Source organism: Anastrepha ludens, chromosome 5 (genome assembly GCF_028408465.1).
Source record: "Anastrepha ludens isolate Willacy chromosome 5, idAnaLude1.1, whole genome shotgun sequence".
Taxonomy (NCBI): domain Eukaryota; kingdom Metazoa; phylum Arthropoda; class Insecta; order Diptera; family Tephritidae; genus Anastrepha; species Anastrepha ludens.
Genome location: NC_071501.1, coordinates 116,259,711 through 116,272,381, shown reverse-complemented (window position 1 = coordinate 116,272,381; position 12,671 = coordinate 116,259,711). Strand labels below are relative to the sequence as shown.

Below are 12,671 nucleotides of genomic sequence, written 5' to 3'. Positions count from 1 at the left end.
GTAATAAGGTGATATGTTGTTCAATTTTATTTGCAATGAAAAAGCAAAAACGTTTACTTTTGTACTGTACGAAAAAGATTCATGAGAATTTCGCTGCACAATGTAATGCGAGTTGTAACGAAAAGATTTTGTATGATGCTGAAGATCATATTTCTTAATTAGGGAATCTGTAATGTAATTAGGGAATCTGTAATGAAATAAAACTGATAATTTTGAGGACATTTTACTAATTTTGTAGCTATTGAATATTTGTAAAGCTTTACTACATATATTCACACGTAGTCGTTCATTAATGAAAAAATTCTAAACAAAGTAAAGTGTTTTTGAAGTTTTTTAAATTAATTTCTGTTTAACACTAGTACTAGTAAATTTTTGTAATACATGTACAAAATAAAATTATATACGTTTTTTTTTTATAGTTTCTTTTAGGGTTTCTTTCGATTAAAAAAATTTACGTAAATCTATAAGTTTTTATTCCCCACATTTCGCAAGACCTTTTTTATATTATCTGCGTTTTGCCGTGAGTTTTCCAAGGTTGACTGCCAGCTACGCAAAACAATTGCTTACTGACATACTTTTCAGGTTGTGAGACATAATTGAGGCGTAAAAATTGCATGTAGTTGTGGCAGGTTAGTTTTGGCAAAAAATAAACGGCAAAGAATAAAATGGCACAATAGCAATTCAAAAATATGTAAAATGCACCTATCATCAGGATGGAATGCAATACAAAAACAAAAATGCAAGCCCATGAGTAAAATTGTTTGTTTAAATATTGAATTGAATTTAAATGAAATTATAAATACGTAGAGTCCTTCTAAAGGGTTTTCTAAAAAGAGGTGTTATTTTGATATTCAAAGAAAAATGATATTTTTTAATATAAATGATCGGATGTTTATTTCATTATAATGATGATGATTATACCACGCTTACAATATCCTTTTTATGAAATTTTCCATAACCGAATTGGCTGCCCTATGCCCTCGATAGCCTCAAGAATTCCGCCTTTGAGGTCTTGAATCGACCCTCCTTCTCTTTCACGTGGTCCCAAAGATAAAGGTCACAAGATCTCTGTGGCCAATTGTGATAATCTCTTCCAGAGATAACACGGTCCCGAAACTTTTCCCGTAAAAGATCAATGGTTTCGTTGCTTGTAGCGCCGTCTTGTTGAAAATAAACCTTGGCCAGATCAAAACCATCCAATTCCGGCCATAAAAAATCATTAATTATCTCTCGATAGCGCAATCCATTCACCTGTAATACCTGTTATTGGAAAACCCTTTATATGTATTTGAAAAGTTCGATGCATTTTTATATAATTTTATGACTGCATATGTACATATTGGCAGAACTTCAAACAAATAATTCTAGCAAAACATTTGAAAATTGAAATTTGAAAGAAATGATGGCGAATATTGATGAAATTTTACTCTCAAATTTAAATAAAGTTTTATTGTCTCTTAAACGGAAAAAGTTAAAATAATTCACATCTCGCGCTTCCGCCGGAAATGATATTCCACTTAATTGACTTAATTTAAAAGATTAAGAATTTATTAAAATTTTCGACCTACAAAAAAGAAGCATTTTTAACACGCACATACATGTACACATGTATCTGTTTATTTGTCCAGTGCCTTGAAAGCGCTAATAACTACCAGCAAGCATTTAACCCAAACATTTTAACGAGATTTCATAGAAATCAGAGTGTGGGAAGATTTTCGACAGAGTAAACAAAACAAGTTACAAGTCAGCAGAAATACAATAAAAACATCAAAACAGGTAGAATGTTTGGGTAAATTAAATTACCACTAACTGGTCAACGCCATGTGGCAAGAAGCTAGCACGCTTGTGGTAATTAACATATGTAGCTTTAAGTAAATACAAAATAAAAGCGTACTAAAAATATTTATAAATACATGAAAAAATAACGACCCCACGAAGATCATTTGAATATTAAGATACTGTAAAATAATTAAACCCATACATACATAACAGCCAGTTAACTTCACTTGTTTGCTTGCAAACACATTTCTCTAATTTAAGAAACCTTGCACAAAACATGGGCTCCTCGTTGCCCAAAAAGTTGGTTAAATAATAGACACAAATTTCCTAAGTCTACAAACGCTGCTCAGTCAAAGCAGAACAAAGAAGAAATGACGCATGACACACACGCCGAAGACTACAATCGGTGGCTCATTCGTTTGGACTTTTATTTGTTAGCACGCCCTCAAAACCGCCTAGTGCGCTAAAATTTGTTAATGGATTAATACAGAGTATTTACTTTTTTATTAACGCTAAGAGAAATTGAGAAGATGGCAAACAGAAAGTTTACGATAATGAAAAGGTAGTAGAAAGCAAAAAGTTATCGAGTCTCGCAGAATGAAGTAGGTAAATTATCAAATTCGGGAGGTTGTTTCTAGACTCTTAAAACTTAGGGTAAAGAACCTTTTTTGATTACATATATGTTAGAAAACATCTCCAATATTTTTCAAGTTATTCTTTAGAATTCAAACTTTCACAAGATTTTTATAGATATCTCGTTCCACAACAATTTCTGGCTTCAAATTTATATTCATAATAAACTTATTTTCTAAGGCATTGCTGAAATGTTTGTCCTAGATCGCGTACTTTAATCTGAGCTGTGCTTTCTTTTGTTGAAAAATCTATCCAATTTTCCAGATCTCTCAATATACATTTTCGTGCAGACTTTTCTTTGACAAGTATGCTATTGCACCTACTCCTCTTTTAAATACGAAATTTTTATGATTTTTTAATGGAACTACTAATGAAATCCTAAAAAACTCTGACTATTAACTGATTTGGTTTTTTAGTTGTGACTTTGTTAGCAAATGTGGTTTCTAAAACTTGTTTATTTGATTTTGCTGTTGCTCATGTTGTTGTTGTTGTAGCATTATAAACCTTCCGCATACAATTAGGGGAAATGCTGCAGGAGTGACTGCTTGAATTATTGTGTAAACAATTCAGATGCTTGTAAGAAATTTATGTGGGAATGTTAATCTCTAGTCTCAGTTTTGTGGTGCTGGCAACCTTGGTTGGCTGGCATCATTGGCAAACGAGGAAAGGTTTGATTTCGCGTTTGTTTCAAGAAGAAGTTTTATATTAAAGTGAAGACGATCGTTCAATTAATATCTTATTTAAAAAAAAAGTCCTAAATTGTTATGCAAAACTTTATATGTCGTTTTTAATAAAACATACAGACCAATATTCATATCATCTGCATACAAAAAATTCTAACAATATCCGCTAGCAATAAAATCCAAATCATGTTCCGGAGTATTTCACAATTCCGTACTCCAACTCGTATTTCTTTGCATTCGGCAGCTGCACTTCGACACTTATTGACTTTGTTGGCTAAATATTTTATTTGATTTTCAATTTACATAGCAAATCAGATTCAGAAAAAGGTACATATTTGTGTTTTTATTTTTTTCTTTCCGAGAGATTCTTTAAGTAGTCTGTACTTCCGCCGCAAAGAAAGAAAACAAAAAAATTCAAACAAAAATAGAGGGGAGCTGTCTTCCTCCCCGCTAAGCTTTTTCGGTTTTTTTTTTTTTTGTGTCTCCACCGAAAATGCCACCTATCTATTTATTTATTTATTTATATAAACGACACGACACATTTGTTTGCTTACTTTATTAGTGTTATCTTTCCACACACACACGCCAACGACCTGGTTGATAGCATTGGAATTGCGTCGAAGAAATTTGAATTTATGTTAATTTATTTGCTCTTCAAATTTTTCTAATTTTTTTCGTTGAGCAATGCAGCGGAAATCAAATCGAAACAATAAGATTCTTTGACTTTCGATTTCAAAAGCAACACAAAAAAGTAAAGCATAAATGCCACAAATCCCATAAGAACTCTGCTGGGGCCATTTGCGCCTAATTTTAGTTTTAGAGCTTTTGTGGCATTTAATTTGTTTCGAAAATTATATTTCTATCATATCCTATTCGTATCTCCTACTGCAGCTCACTTCCCTGCTTTGGAAGTGCCACTTAAAATGTTGCACCCTTTTAATTGTAACAGCCACTCGAATTTATTGCTGGAATCTATGTTTATAAATATACACTTGAGTCTGTATGTATGGTATATGCACTTATGAGTGCACATATGTACATTACAACAACAATAACAACACAAGTTTCTACACAATAAACTCTTGAGAATGCGCTTTGGTGATCGCGGATGATTAGTCGCATATATCAGCGCTTCAAATTACGCCCGGGGGACCCATGCAAAGCTGGTTGACTGGTTAACTGGCTGACTGGCTGGCTGTCTGTTTAACTTTTGTCTTAATTCTTTGAGTGGGTAATTTTTTCATTCGTTTGCTAAGTATAGTTCTATGCAAGTACATATATAGTACATACATGTGTATGTATGTATGTAAAGTGTGGTATGGGTGTTTTTATTTCAAATGAAATTTTATTCCAAACTTTTTTATTTCAACTTTAATGTCTTATGGTTTCATGTCAGTTAGCTTATAGAAATATTAGTGTTGTTTTTTAACGTTGACTTTTTAAATCATAAATGAACTTGCCACAAATTAATGGGAAAAATGTGCACTTAAGTCGCAGTGGCAATTAAAAGAATAATAAAAAAGTGAAAAACAAGCCACATACATATTTAGAATAAAACGGTTGATTAAAAAGAAAAATGAACAACACAACAAGCATCTAAATTAAAGTATTGTTCTCCAAAATACCGTTAGCTTATGAAAAAATTCATGAAGCCGAATTCGCCTCCCTGAAACCTGAAACAGTTACTAGGTAGGCTATTCTATGCGATTATCCACTTGGTTGTTGTTGTGGTTTTTGTTATAGTCTTACTGAGTACTCAACTTTGAGCTAGAATTTATAATAAATTCGATCAATCAGTCATTGTGAAAAAAATTATTTATAATAAATTAACAGGCAAAAAAATTATTATATTTAAAAGCAGAATATAACAAAAGGAGGAAATTATTCTGTAGATAAAGAGAAATCAGGGCAGACAGAATTCGAGATCTCGTTGAATTCGAAGAGTGCAAGCAATAAGGAGGTAATCATTGCATAATTAGTCGTGACTTTATCTGAATAGAAGGAATTGAAATGGCGTAGAGTTCTCGGTGGTACAAGAAAATTGATTTTTTACAACAAAGACGACCAGTCGACAGTTCCCACGACAGTCGGTTCTACGTAACCGGAATGACCCGGATTTATAAGGACTGCCACTTCAGCTGCATTCCCCGTATATGTATGGGGAATGTTTATGCTGCTACAACAACAACATCAGTCGACAGTCCCATTAATTACATTATAAACGAAAGAAAGCGACAGAATATGTATTTCTCCTCGTTTCAAGAGGCTCTTATGTAAGAAGCAAACAAGGATTGACCAGCAAAATTTAAAGAAGATAGAGCAAATTTCAAGAACACCTTTTGTACACGTTCAAATCTGTCTATAGAAAACTGAGAATAAGGTCTCAAAATAAACGTTGCATACTCCAATCTAGACCGGACGAAAGATGAAAAAAGTTGTTTTATACAATAGTATAAGGGTATTCAAAATTGGCGCTGTTTCGACAAACAAAGCCTAAAATCGAGTAAGATTTAGAAATAATAAAATTGATGTGGCTATTAAAAGGAAAATTGGAATTAAATATAAACACAAGGTCTTTAATTTCCTCAACAAACTTCAGTATTATATTCGCAATAGAGTAAGAATTGTGCAGAATGTTACGAATTTTTAAAACAGTAAAAATATTCATTATTTTCTCGGTACATCGCTGTAGTAATCGATATCTCGTAAAATATCGATCGAGAAAATTTAAAATTTATGCTCGTGGACAAGGTGACATTTCATAGTAAAAATATTCGTTTGCTGTTTTTTGTTTGTTCCATTCAGTTGTGAGTTACAGGGTGTTAACAATGGAAGTCAACAAAGAGAAAATTCGGCACATTTTACAGTTTTTCTTTGATAAAGGCGAAAATGCAAGCCAGGTCGCTGAAATTGCGAACGATGTTTATGGTGCCGATGCTTCAACTGCTAATTTACGTACAATTTTAGTTTCGTTGATTCCATTCAGACATTTTTTATGTTAAATAAAATGTCGATAATGTCGAAAACGTCTATAAAATCACAGAAATAATCGAAGTTGACCGCCGTGTTAATTAGCCTAGAAGCTATAAATCGACCATAAAACAGTTTTAAACCATTTGCGCAAAAATTGTACCCAAAAATAATGGATTTCTTATTCCCCCAATCTAATATGAAAACAGTTTGTAATATTAAGTGAGAGACGAGACTTTTTTAACACCAACCAATCAGTTTATCTATCTCTACTTGAAGGTTGAGAATTGAGCAACGGTCGCATTTGGAAGATGAGAGCCGGAGAACTATGGAATGCTATGTTGTTGGCTTACATTTTTCAATGTTATACCTGTAAAAGAAAGAACCAACAACAAACTAAATGTATACATACAAATTTGTAACATACAAATACAATTATCTCGACTGGAGAAATTGATAAGATCGTTCCTCTCAGCACTGTATTCGTCTGTTTCTACACCAATTTACAGTGAATTTGGGCATAATTAACTCTTTTTTAGCAAAATAAATTGTGAAGAAAAATATATTTTACAGAAAATATTTTAGACGTTCAAAATGATAACCTTTTATGAGTTAAATTTAATGGCAACTCGTTAGTTGGATCGGCGTTTTGGTTATTTTATTCCTGTATGGAACATAGAGCCTCATTCGATCGTTTAGTCAACTTAGAATTGCATTGGAGTAGAAAATGTAACTACTCATTTATAACATTTTTATAAAGATGTTTGTTGTGACAAGTCTTTAATAATAATTACTGAACAGTTGAAAGAGAAGATCTTTGATAAACGTCACTCAACTATACGAATTGCGATAAAAGCAAGCTTAAGCGCATCGAAGAAGAGTTCCCGTAATTGTTTAACATCTAACAGTGGTTATTGTGCGGTTTCATTTAACTTAAAAAATATCATATCAGCATGACATCAATTTTAATTCTTCCTTAATTTGCAATGCTGCGCATTACCCATTTCTCAACGTTAATCTGTCGCACTTAACAAACAACTTATTTCTATTAAATTCTTCTCATTTCCATTATTTTTCCACTGTCCATTTCTTTTGCACTGCTGTCACTGTCAACCGGAAGTTCATTTATATTTGAATTTCCTTGCTGAGTTAAAGAATCTAAGCAATCATTGACAATAATCTCGTCATTGCAATATATTTGCAACAACAATACTGTACGTGTGTATGCGTATGTATGTATCGTGTTAGCTCGGCTGCACTGCAGATGGGCGACAGCTTTTACTTTAGCAGAGCACTAAAAACATTAAACAAGTTTTTATTTGATTCGCTCACTACACATCAACATTAAGAGCAGAGAAGTTTTGGTTTATTCCTTATTTATTTTTTGTTTTTGTATTTCACGCTTGTGTTTGTGGATACGCGTATTGTCAAATGTGTTAATTAAAGTTGCAGTGGAGGAATTAAATGTACGTGTGTGTGTATGTTTATATGTTTGTACTAATATTTCTTAAGTAACAACAACACACAACAACATCTATCACAGCCTCAGTTTGTTTAATTGTAAATGCGACGGGCACTGCCTGTCTGCTTGCTTGGCTCCATTGGCTTTGCTGTTGTCATGCGACGGCACAATTTATCAAAACGTTGCCTGCCTGCCGTCTCAATGCTGCTTTTTGTCTAGCTTGTCTGCTTACTGCTAAAGGAGCTGCTTCAAAGACTATTTTTTATGGCTCTATGCTTTAGCAGAGATAAGGTCAATTAAAAAAAGTCAACCGGAAATGTTTGTCACTCGCTGGCGGCAACAGCTCACAACTACAGAGGCAATAACAACAACAATGACATGTAACATACTCTTAAAGGGCAAGTGAATCGTTGCTGTTTTAATTTTCCATGACAGGACTTCATTTTATTCGCTCTTTTAATTGTTTCGACTTGATTTACTTTTTTTTGTTTTAAGTAAAACAGTAAGTGCACATTTCAGAGGTGACATTGAGGGTACAAAAGATACAAAAACATTATTTGATATATTTAAACTTTGGAAACAATTACAACAATTATTGTGAATTAATTTAAAATATGTATCATTAATATTTTACTCTTTAAAGTCTGCGTCTACGGATGTGTTTATGCTTGTACGCATGGTTTTTAGCGACGCATTTTCCATTACTTTTACTATATTATAATACTTTTTACTTTTACTTTATACAATTATCACTTTTTGCCGACAGCAGAAAAATTGCAACGCACTTTTTATTATCAGCGCAAAAAAAGCAGCGGATTGCATTCAGGAGGCAGCCGCATTTTTTCTACATTTATCCATTAAACAGCTGGCCGGCCGACAGTGTTTTATGTTTTTGTAAATACTCGTTATTCGCGTGTTCATTGCGGTTTTTTGTAGTTTTGCGCATTTCTTTATTTCTGCATTTTAATTTCATATCATTGTGTTCCACATAATCAACCGGATGTGGCGTTGCACTGCCTTACATTGTGAACAGCGGCAGATCCCCATTACATTGCATTGCAAAACTCTGCATACATATGTACGCTGCACTGTATAGTAACATACAACATTGTCGTCCACCCTCTGCTACTCACTCAGCAACTCAACTTTCCAACACTTATCTGTCCCTTTCAAAATGGCACATAAAATCATGAGCTTGCATTTTACTTTGGTAATATTTACTTAATTCTTGCCCCCTATATCTGCATTTTGCACACTTCTCTCTGCTGCTTGGTGTTTGCATATTTTTTAATAAACTTAACTGAAATGTTACAGCAACATACAATTATGCTGGTTGCTGGTTGCTGTCGACTATAGGGGAGCGTCAGCAGCTGGGCACTAGTAGTTGTTGTAAGCGGCTTGTATGCCATTGTGGGCATTTCGTTTACAACAGCAAGTGGGCAATTTACATTTGATTAACGTATGTAAGTGTGTAAATCGATATATTCATACAAACTCAAAACATTTATGACGACACGTACAAAAGTATTTAATTCAACGGTTTTGGTACAAAAAAAATATGTTTTGCAGCTTTTGCGCTTAAAGTTTTGTACTATTAAAAGAAAATTCAATTAAAAAACACAGTAAAATAAATTAGAATTAAAAAAATTAATGTAAAGCTAAATAAAATAAAATACGGTGGAATTAAATTAAACAAAATCGGAATAAAAATATACGAACGTATAAATGAAAAAAAATCAAAATAATAAAAATTTAAATGCAGATTAATTAAATAAAATTAAGAAATAAAGTTAAAACTATAAACAAATAATTTCTTGAGAATTAATAAAAATCTCTATTTGATAAGTCAAATGGTACAAAATATGATCTTGCTTTAAATTGTGCTAGCAAGTTTTAAATTTAAAAGTAAAAATAATTCCTTGTAAAGTCCCTATTCACACACAAAGACATCTGGCAGGGAGACATTGGAAATTATCTTTTGATGTTTCATGCGTGGTCACACGAGTAAAATTGTTTTCAGCAACATTCGTTTTTTTTTTTGACGTTTACTTCTTTAAGTTTGGCAATACAGATAAGAAGCACAAGGCGTGACGTCAGTACAGGAAACATAATACCCTCTCTCTTCCCCGTCTGTCCTTATCCCACGAACAAAATACTTCCATTCCAAATGTTCCCTGTGTAAATGAGGACTAACAAGTCACACATCGAAAACAATTTTTATCGACTTCCTAAGCATAATTTGACACCATGTCGAGTGCCAATAAAACTAGGAGAATAAGGTTTAAACACAAAAATAATTATTTTCACACATCAAATAGCCAAATGTTATTTCAATGCCTTCGAGTAGGATAAGTTTATCAATTGGCTTGTTTTTTTTTTCTTGCTGAGATAACTTGGTTTTCCTGTTGAATATATTTCCAGTTAGATATTTAATGAACTTTGCTTTTGCTTTTTGGATAATAAAAACAAATATTTTTAAACGTAATGGAGTTACTGATAAGAGAGGTCGCTCCCTGCCGTGTGCAGTTAGTAGTGCATATCTAGAAATATCAGCGTCCCTCATCAATATTGTCAGGTCGCCGGCCTATCTATGATAAATGTCACTTGACGCGCACTTGAATCTACCAAATAACGGGCAGAGTAAAAATGTCAAATTATATTCGAAATTTATGACAGTCTGAGTACTTAAAGTGTTGTGGGCAGAGTGCATATAATAATAAAATCTTGATGAAGTGTTTCAAAAATATTTACGGCAAAAATGCTGAAGATCAGGTTGGTATTTGGAATTGAAAGGAAAAAAAATTAAGTTAACAAATTAAAACAAAAATCACTTCCCAATTGAGAAATCACATCAATCTTTTAGATAAAATAGAAATTGTGTTATGTGTTTATGAGAATTAAAAGTTTTATACTCAGTGAGAAAACTGTGTGATGTATTCATAGTTGGGTTTGGGGTGCCGTTATTTCACTTACTATTAAAAGTGATTTTTACTAATCGAGCCGTTAAACTATTCCTAAAACGTCCTTTAACTCTTTCGTTTTTTTCCACTGTCTGATTCCTTTATTTTTTTTTAACTATTTTCAAGATTCGTAAGGCGGTCAACAAAACCAGTTTTAATTAATTTCACTTCACTTTAGTTCCATCTAGCAATTCTAAAGGGTATCAACCAAAGCACATTGAACAGTTATTAGAATTAAAGCAATGTAAGTGCAATGTATTTTCAATACAAAAATAATAATAATATTCATTCCCAAGAGAGTCGGTTCTACGTAACAACAACAAGTTCAATGTATTTTGTATTTGCTCTTGGTCCCCAAAATGTCAAAACCTGTAAACAGAGATTAAAAGTTTAGAGTGATTTAAAGAAAATGTTACAATTTAGAGCCTAAATAAATAGAAAAAAAATTAAATCTACAGCTTTATTAATACAACGCATTTAATCTGACTTAGGCTAGGTTATGTTAGCCAGGTTGCTTGCCTAAGACAAGACACTCGGTGGCCCGAAGACCCATTGTGATACCCTTATTTGTTTTCTATCACCTAACTAATTTGCTCAAGCCACTTAGATCTTTTTAAGAAGATACTAGTCCCTCCAGTAAGATATAATATTTTGCGAATTTCCCAAGTCTTCAAAGAAGTAATCGCCTCGTAATGTAGGACATTCACATTCTTCACAGCTCCTACAGAAGTCATTGTAAGGCACACCCATTCTACTGGCTAGAATGACAATAGTGCAGTGACCCGTTATAACACCTGTGAGGACACTGGTAGTTGTTCTGTTGAATCGAAGCAGACATTTTGTTCTTTTAAGATTCAGTTTTGCCCAAAGCACTTTGGAGATCCTGCAGTTAGTAGTCGAAAGGCAGCCTTCTATTGGTTTCCGCGATTACGCTCAAGTCAATCGCAGTGTATAAATCGTTTAGAAGAATGATTATGTCCTCTACCACTCGCTTCCTTGCACACTCATCCACTCTTTCGTTTCCCTCCACTCCAGAATGCCAGGGAGCCCAATAAAGTGTGGTGTTGTATTGTTGGATAAGCGAGACCGACCTCCTGCACTCTTTAGCACATCTTGGCCTGAGGTGTCTTGGTATCAACTAATAATAAAACATATCGATCCCAGCTTTTGAGTGAGCGGTAACATTCGAATCTGGCTAAGAAAACGACTCTTAAGTATTTTAAAGTGTAAATATTTGGTACAACGATAGGAGGTTGTAAACAATTTTGGAAAAAGTTTTTTTTTTTTAATAACAGGCGACTTTTGAGAGCCAACAGGGTGACATAAGAAGTTTAGTGCCTGGTCGACCAGGCTCAGTCAAGAAATGCTGAAGATGACTTCTAATTTGGATTGAGTTATCGACAAATAAATAAAGTAAATAATTTACTTTGTTGTTTTATTACTAAAGCGGTTTAGAGCTCAGAAACTAAAATTACGAAAACTAATTATTTGTACGTCACTACGAGTAAAACAGTTTAAATAATAAAAAAATCTAATCAAAAGTTAGCACACATTTGGTATTACAATCAGGAAGAGAAGCTAAATATCTGATGTGAGTTTGTTTCCTGCCGTATTTTTACGTTTTTATGACTTTGGTGCGTTACCTTGTCTTTAAACCTTTCTTAGACTTAAACTTATTTACACTGGCAATATTCATGTTCACACTGTGAAATGTTATTATATGAGCATATATTACATTTTTTTTAAATTCCAAATAACTAATTAAAGCAATTATTTCTTCTCTTATTCTTTCAGATCTACCCCGGTCCTGATCCTAAACAAGCCATCATGGGCTCGCTCGTCTTCTGCATACATCACAAGCAGGGCTGTAAATGGTCCGATGAGTTGAGGAAACTAAAGGTGTGTACAGAAAGCCAAAAAAAATTTAACAACCAAACTTATGCACAAGTTTTTTGTTATTATACAGAATTTCTCAGTATAAAAAAGTATAAAACTAATTAACTAACAAGTTCATAGCGTCGAGCAAAATAGCTACATAGTAACTGAGATTTCATTCATTAAGCAAATACTTCTTTATTAGTGTGCTTTGAAAAGTACTTATAAAAAATATTAGAAAGACCGTTTTGTTGTATTAGACTTCTAATGTGGTCATAAACAGCCAGTGGTTATTTTGATGTTTTCCAT

General features: G+C 33.1%; 1 protein-coding gene across 1 annotated transcript in view; it reads left to right on the top strand.

Moving 5' to 3' along the window:
* LOC128865248 (TNF receptor-associated factor 4) overlaps positions 1–12,671 on the top strand; it is a 35,499-nt gene that overhangs the window by 19,527 nt on the left and 3,301 nt on the right. Inside the window, exon 2 of the mRNA XM_054105389.1 lies at positions 12,282–12,386. Coding sequence (XP_053961364.1) covers positions 12,282–12,386 — 105 coding nt within the window. The remainder of the gene's footprint in view (positions 1–12,281; positions 12,387–12,671) is intronic.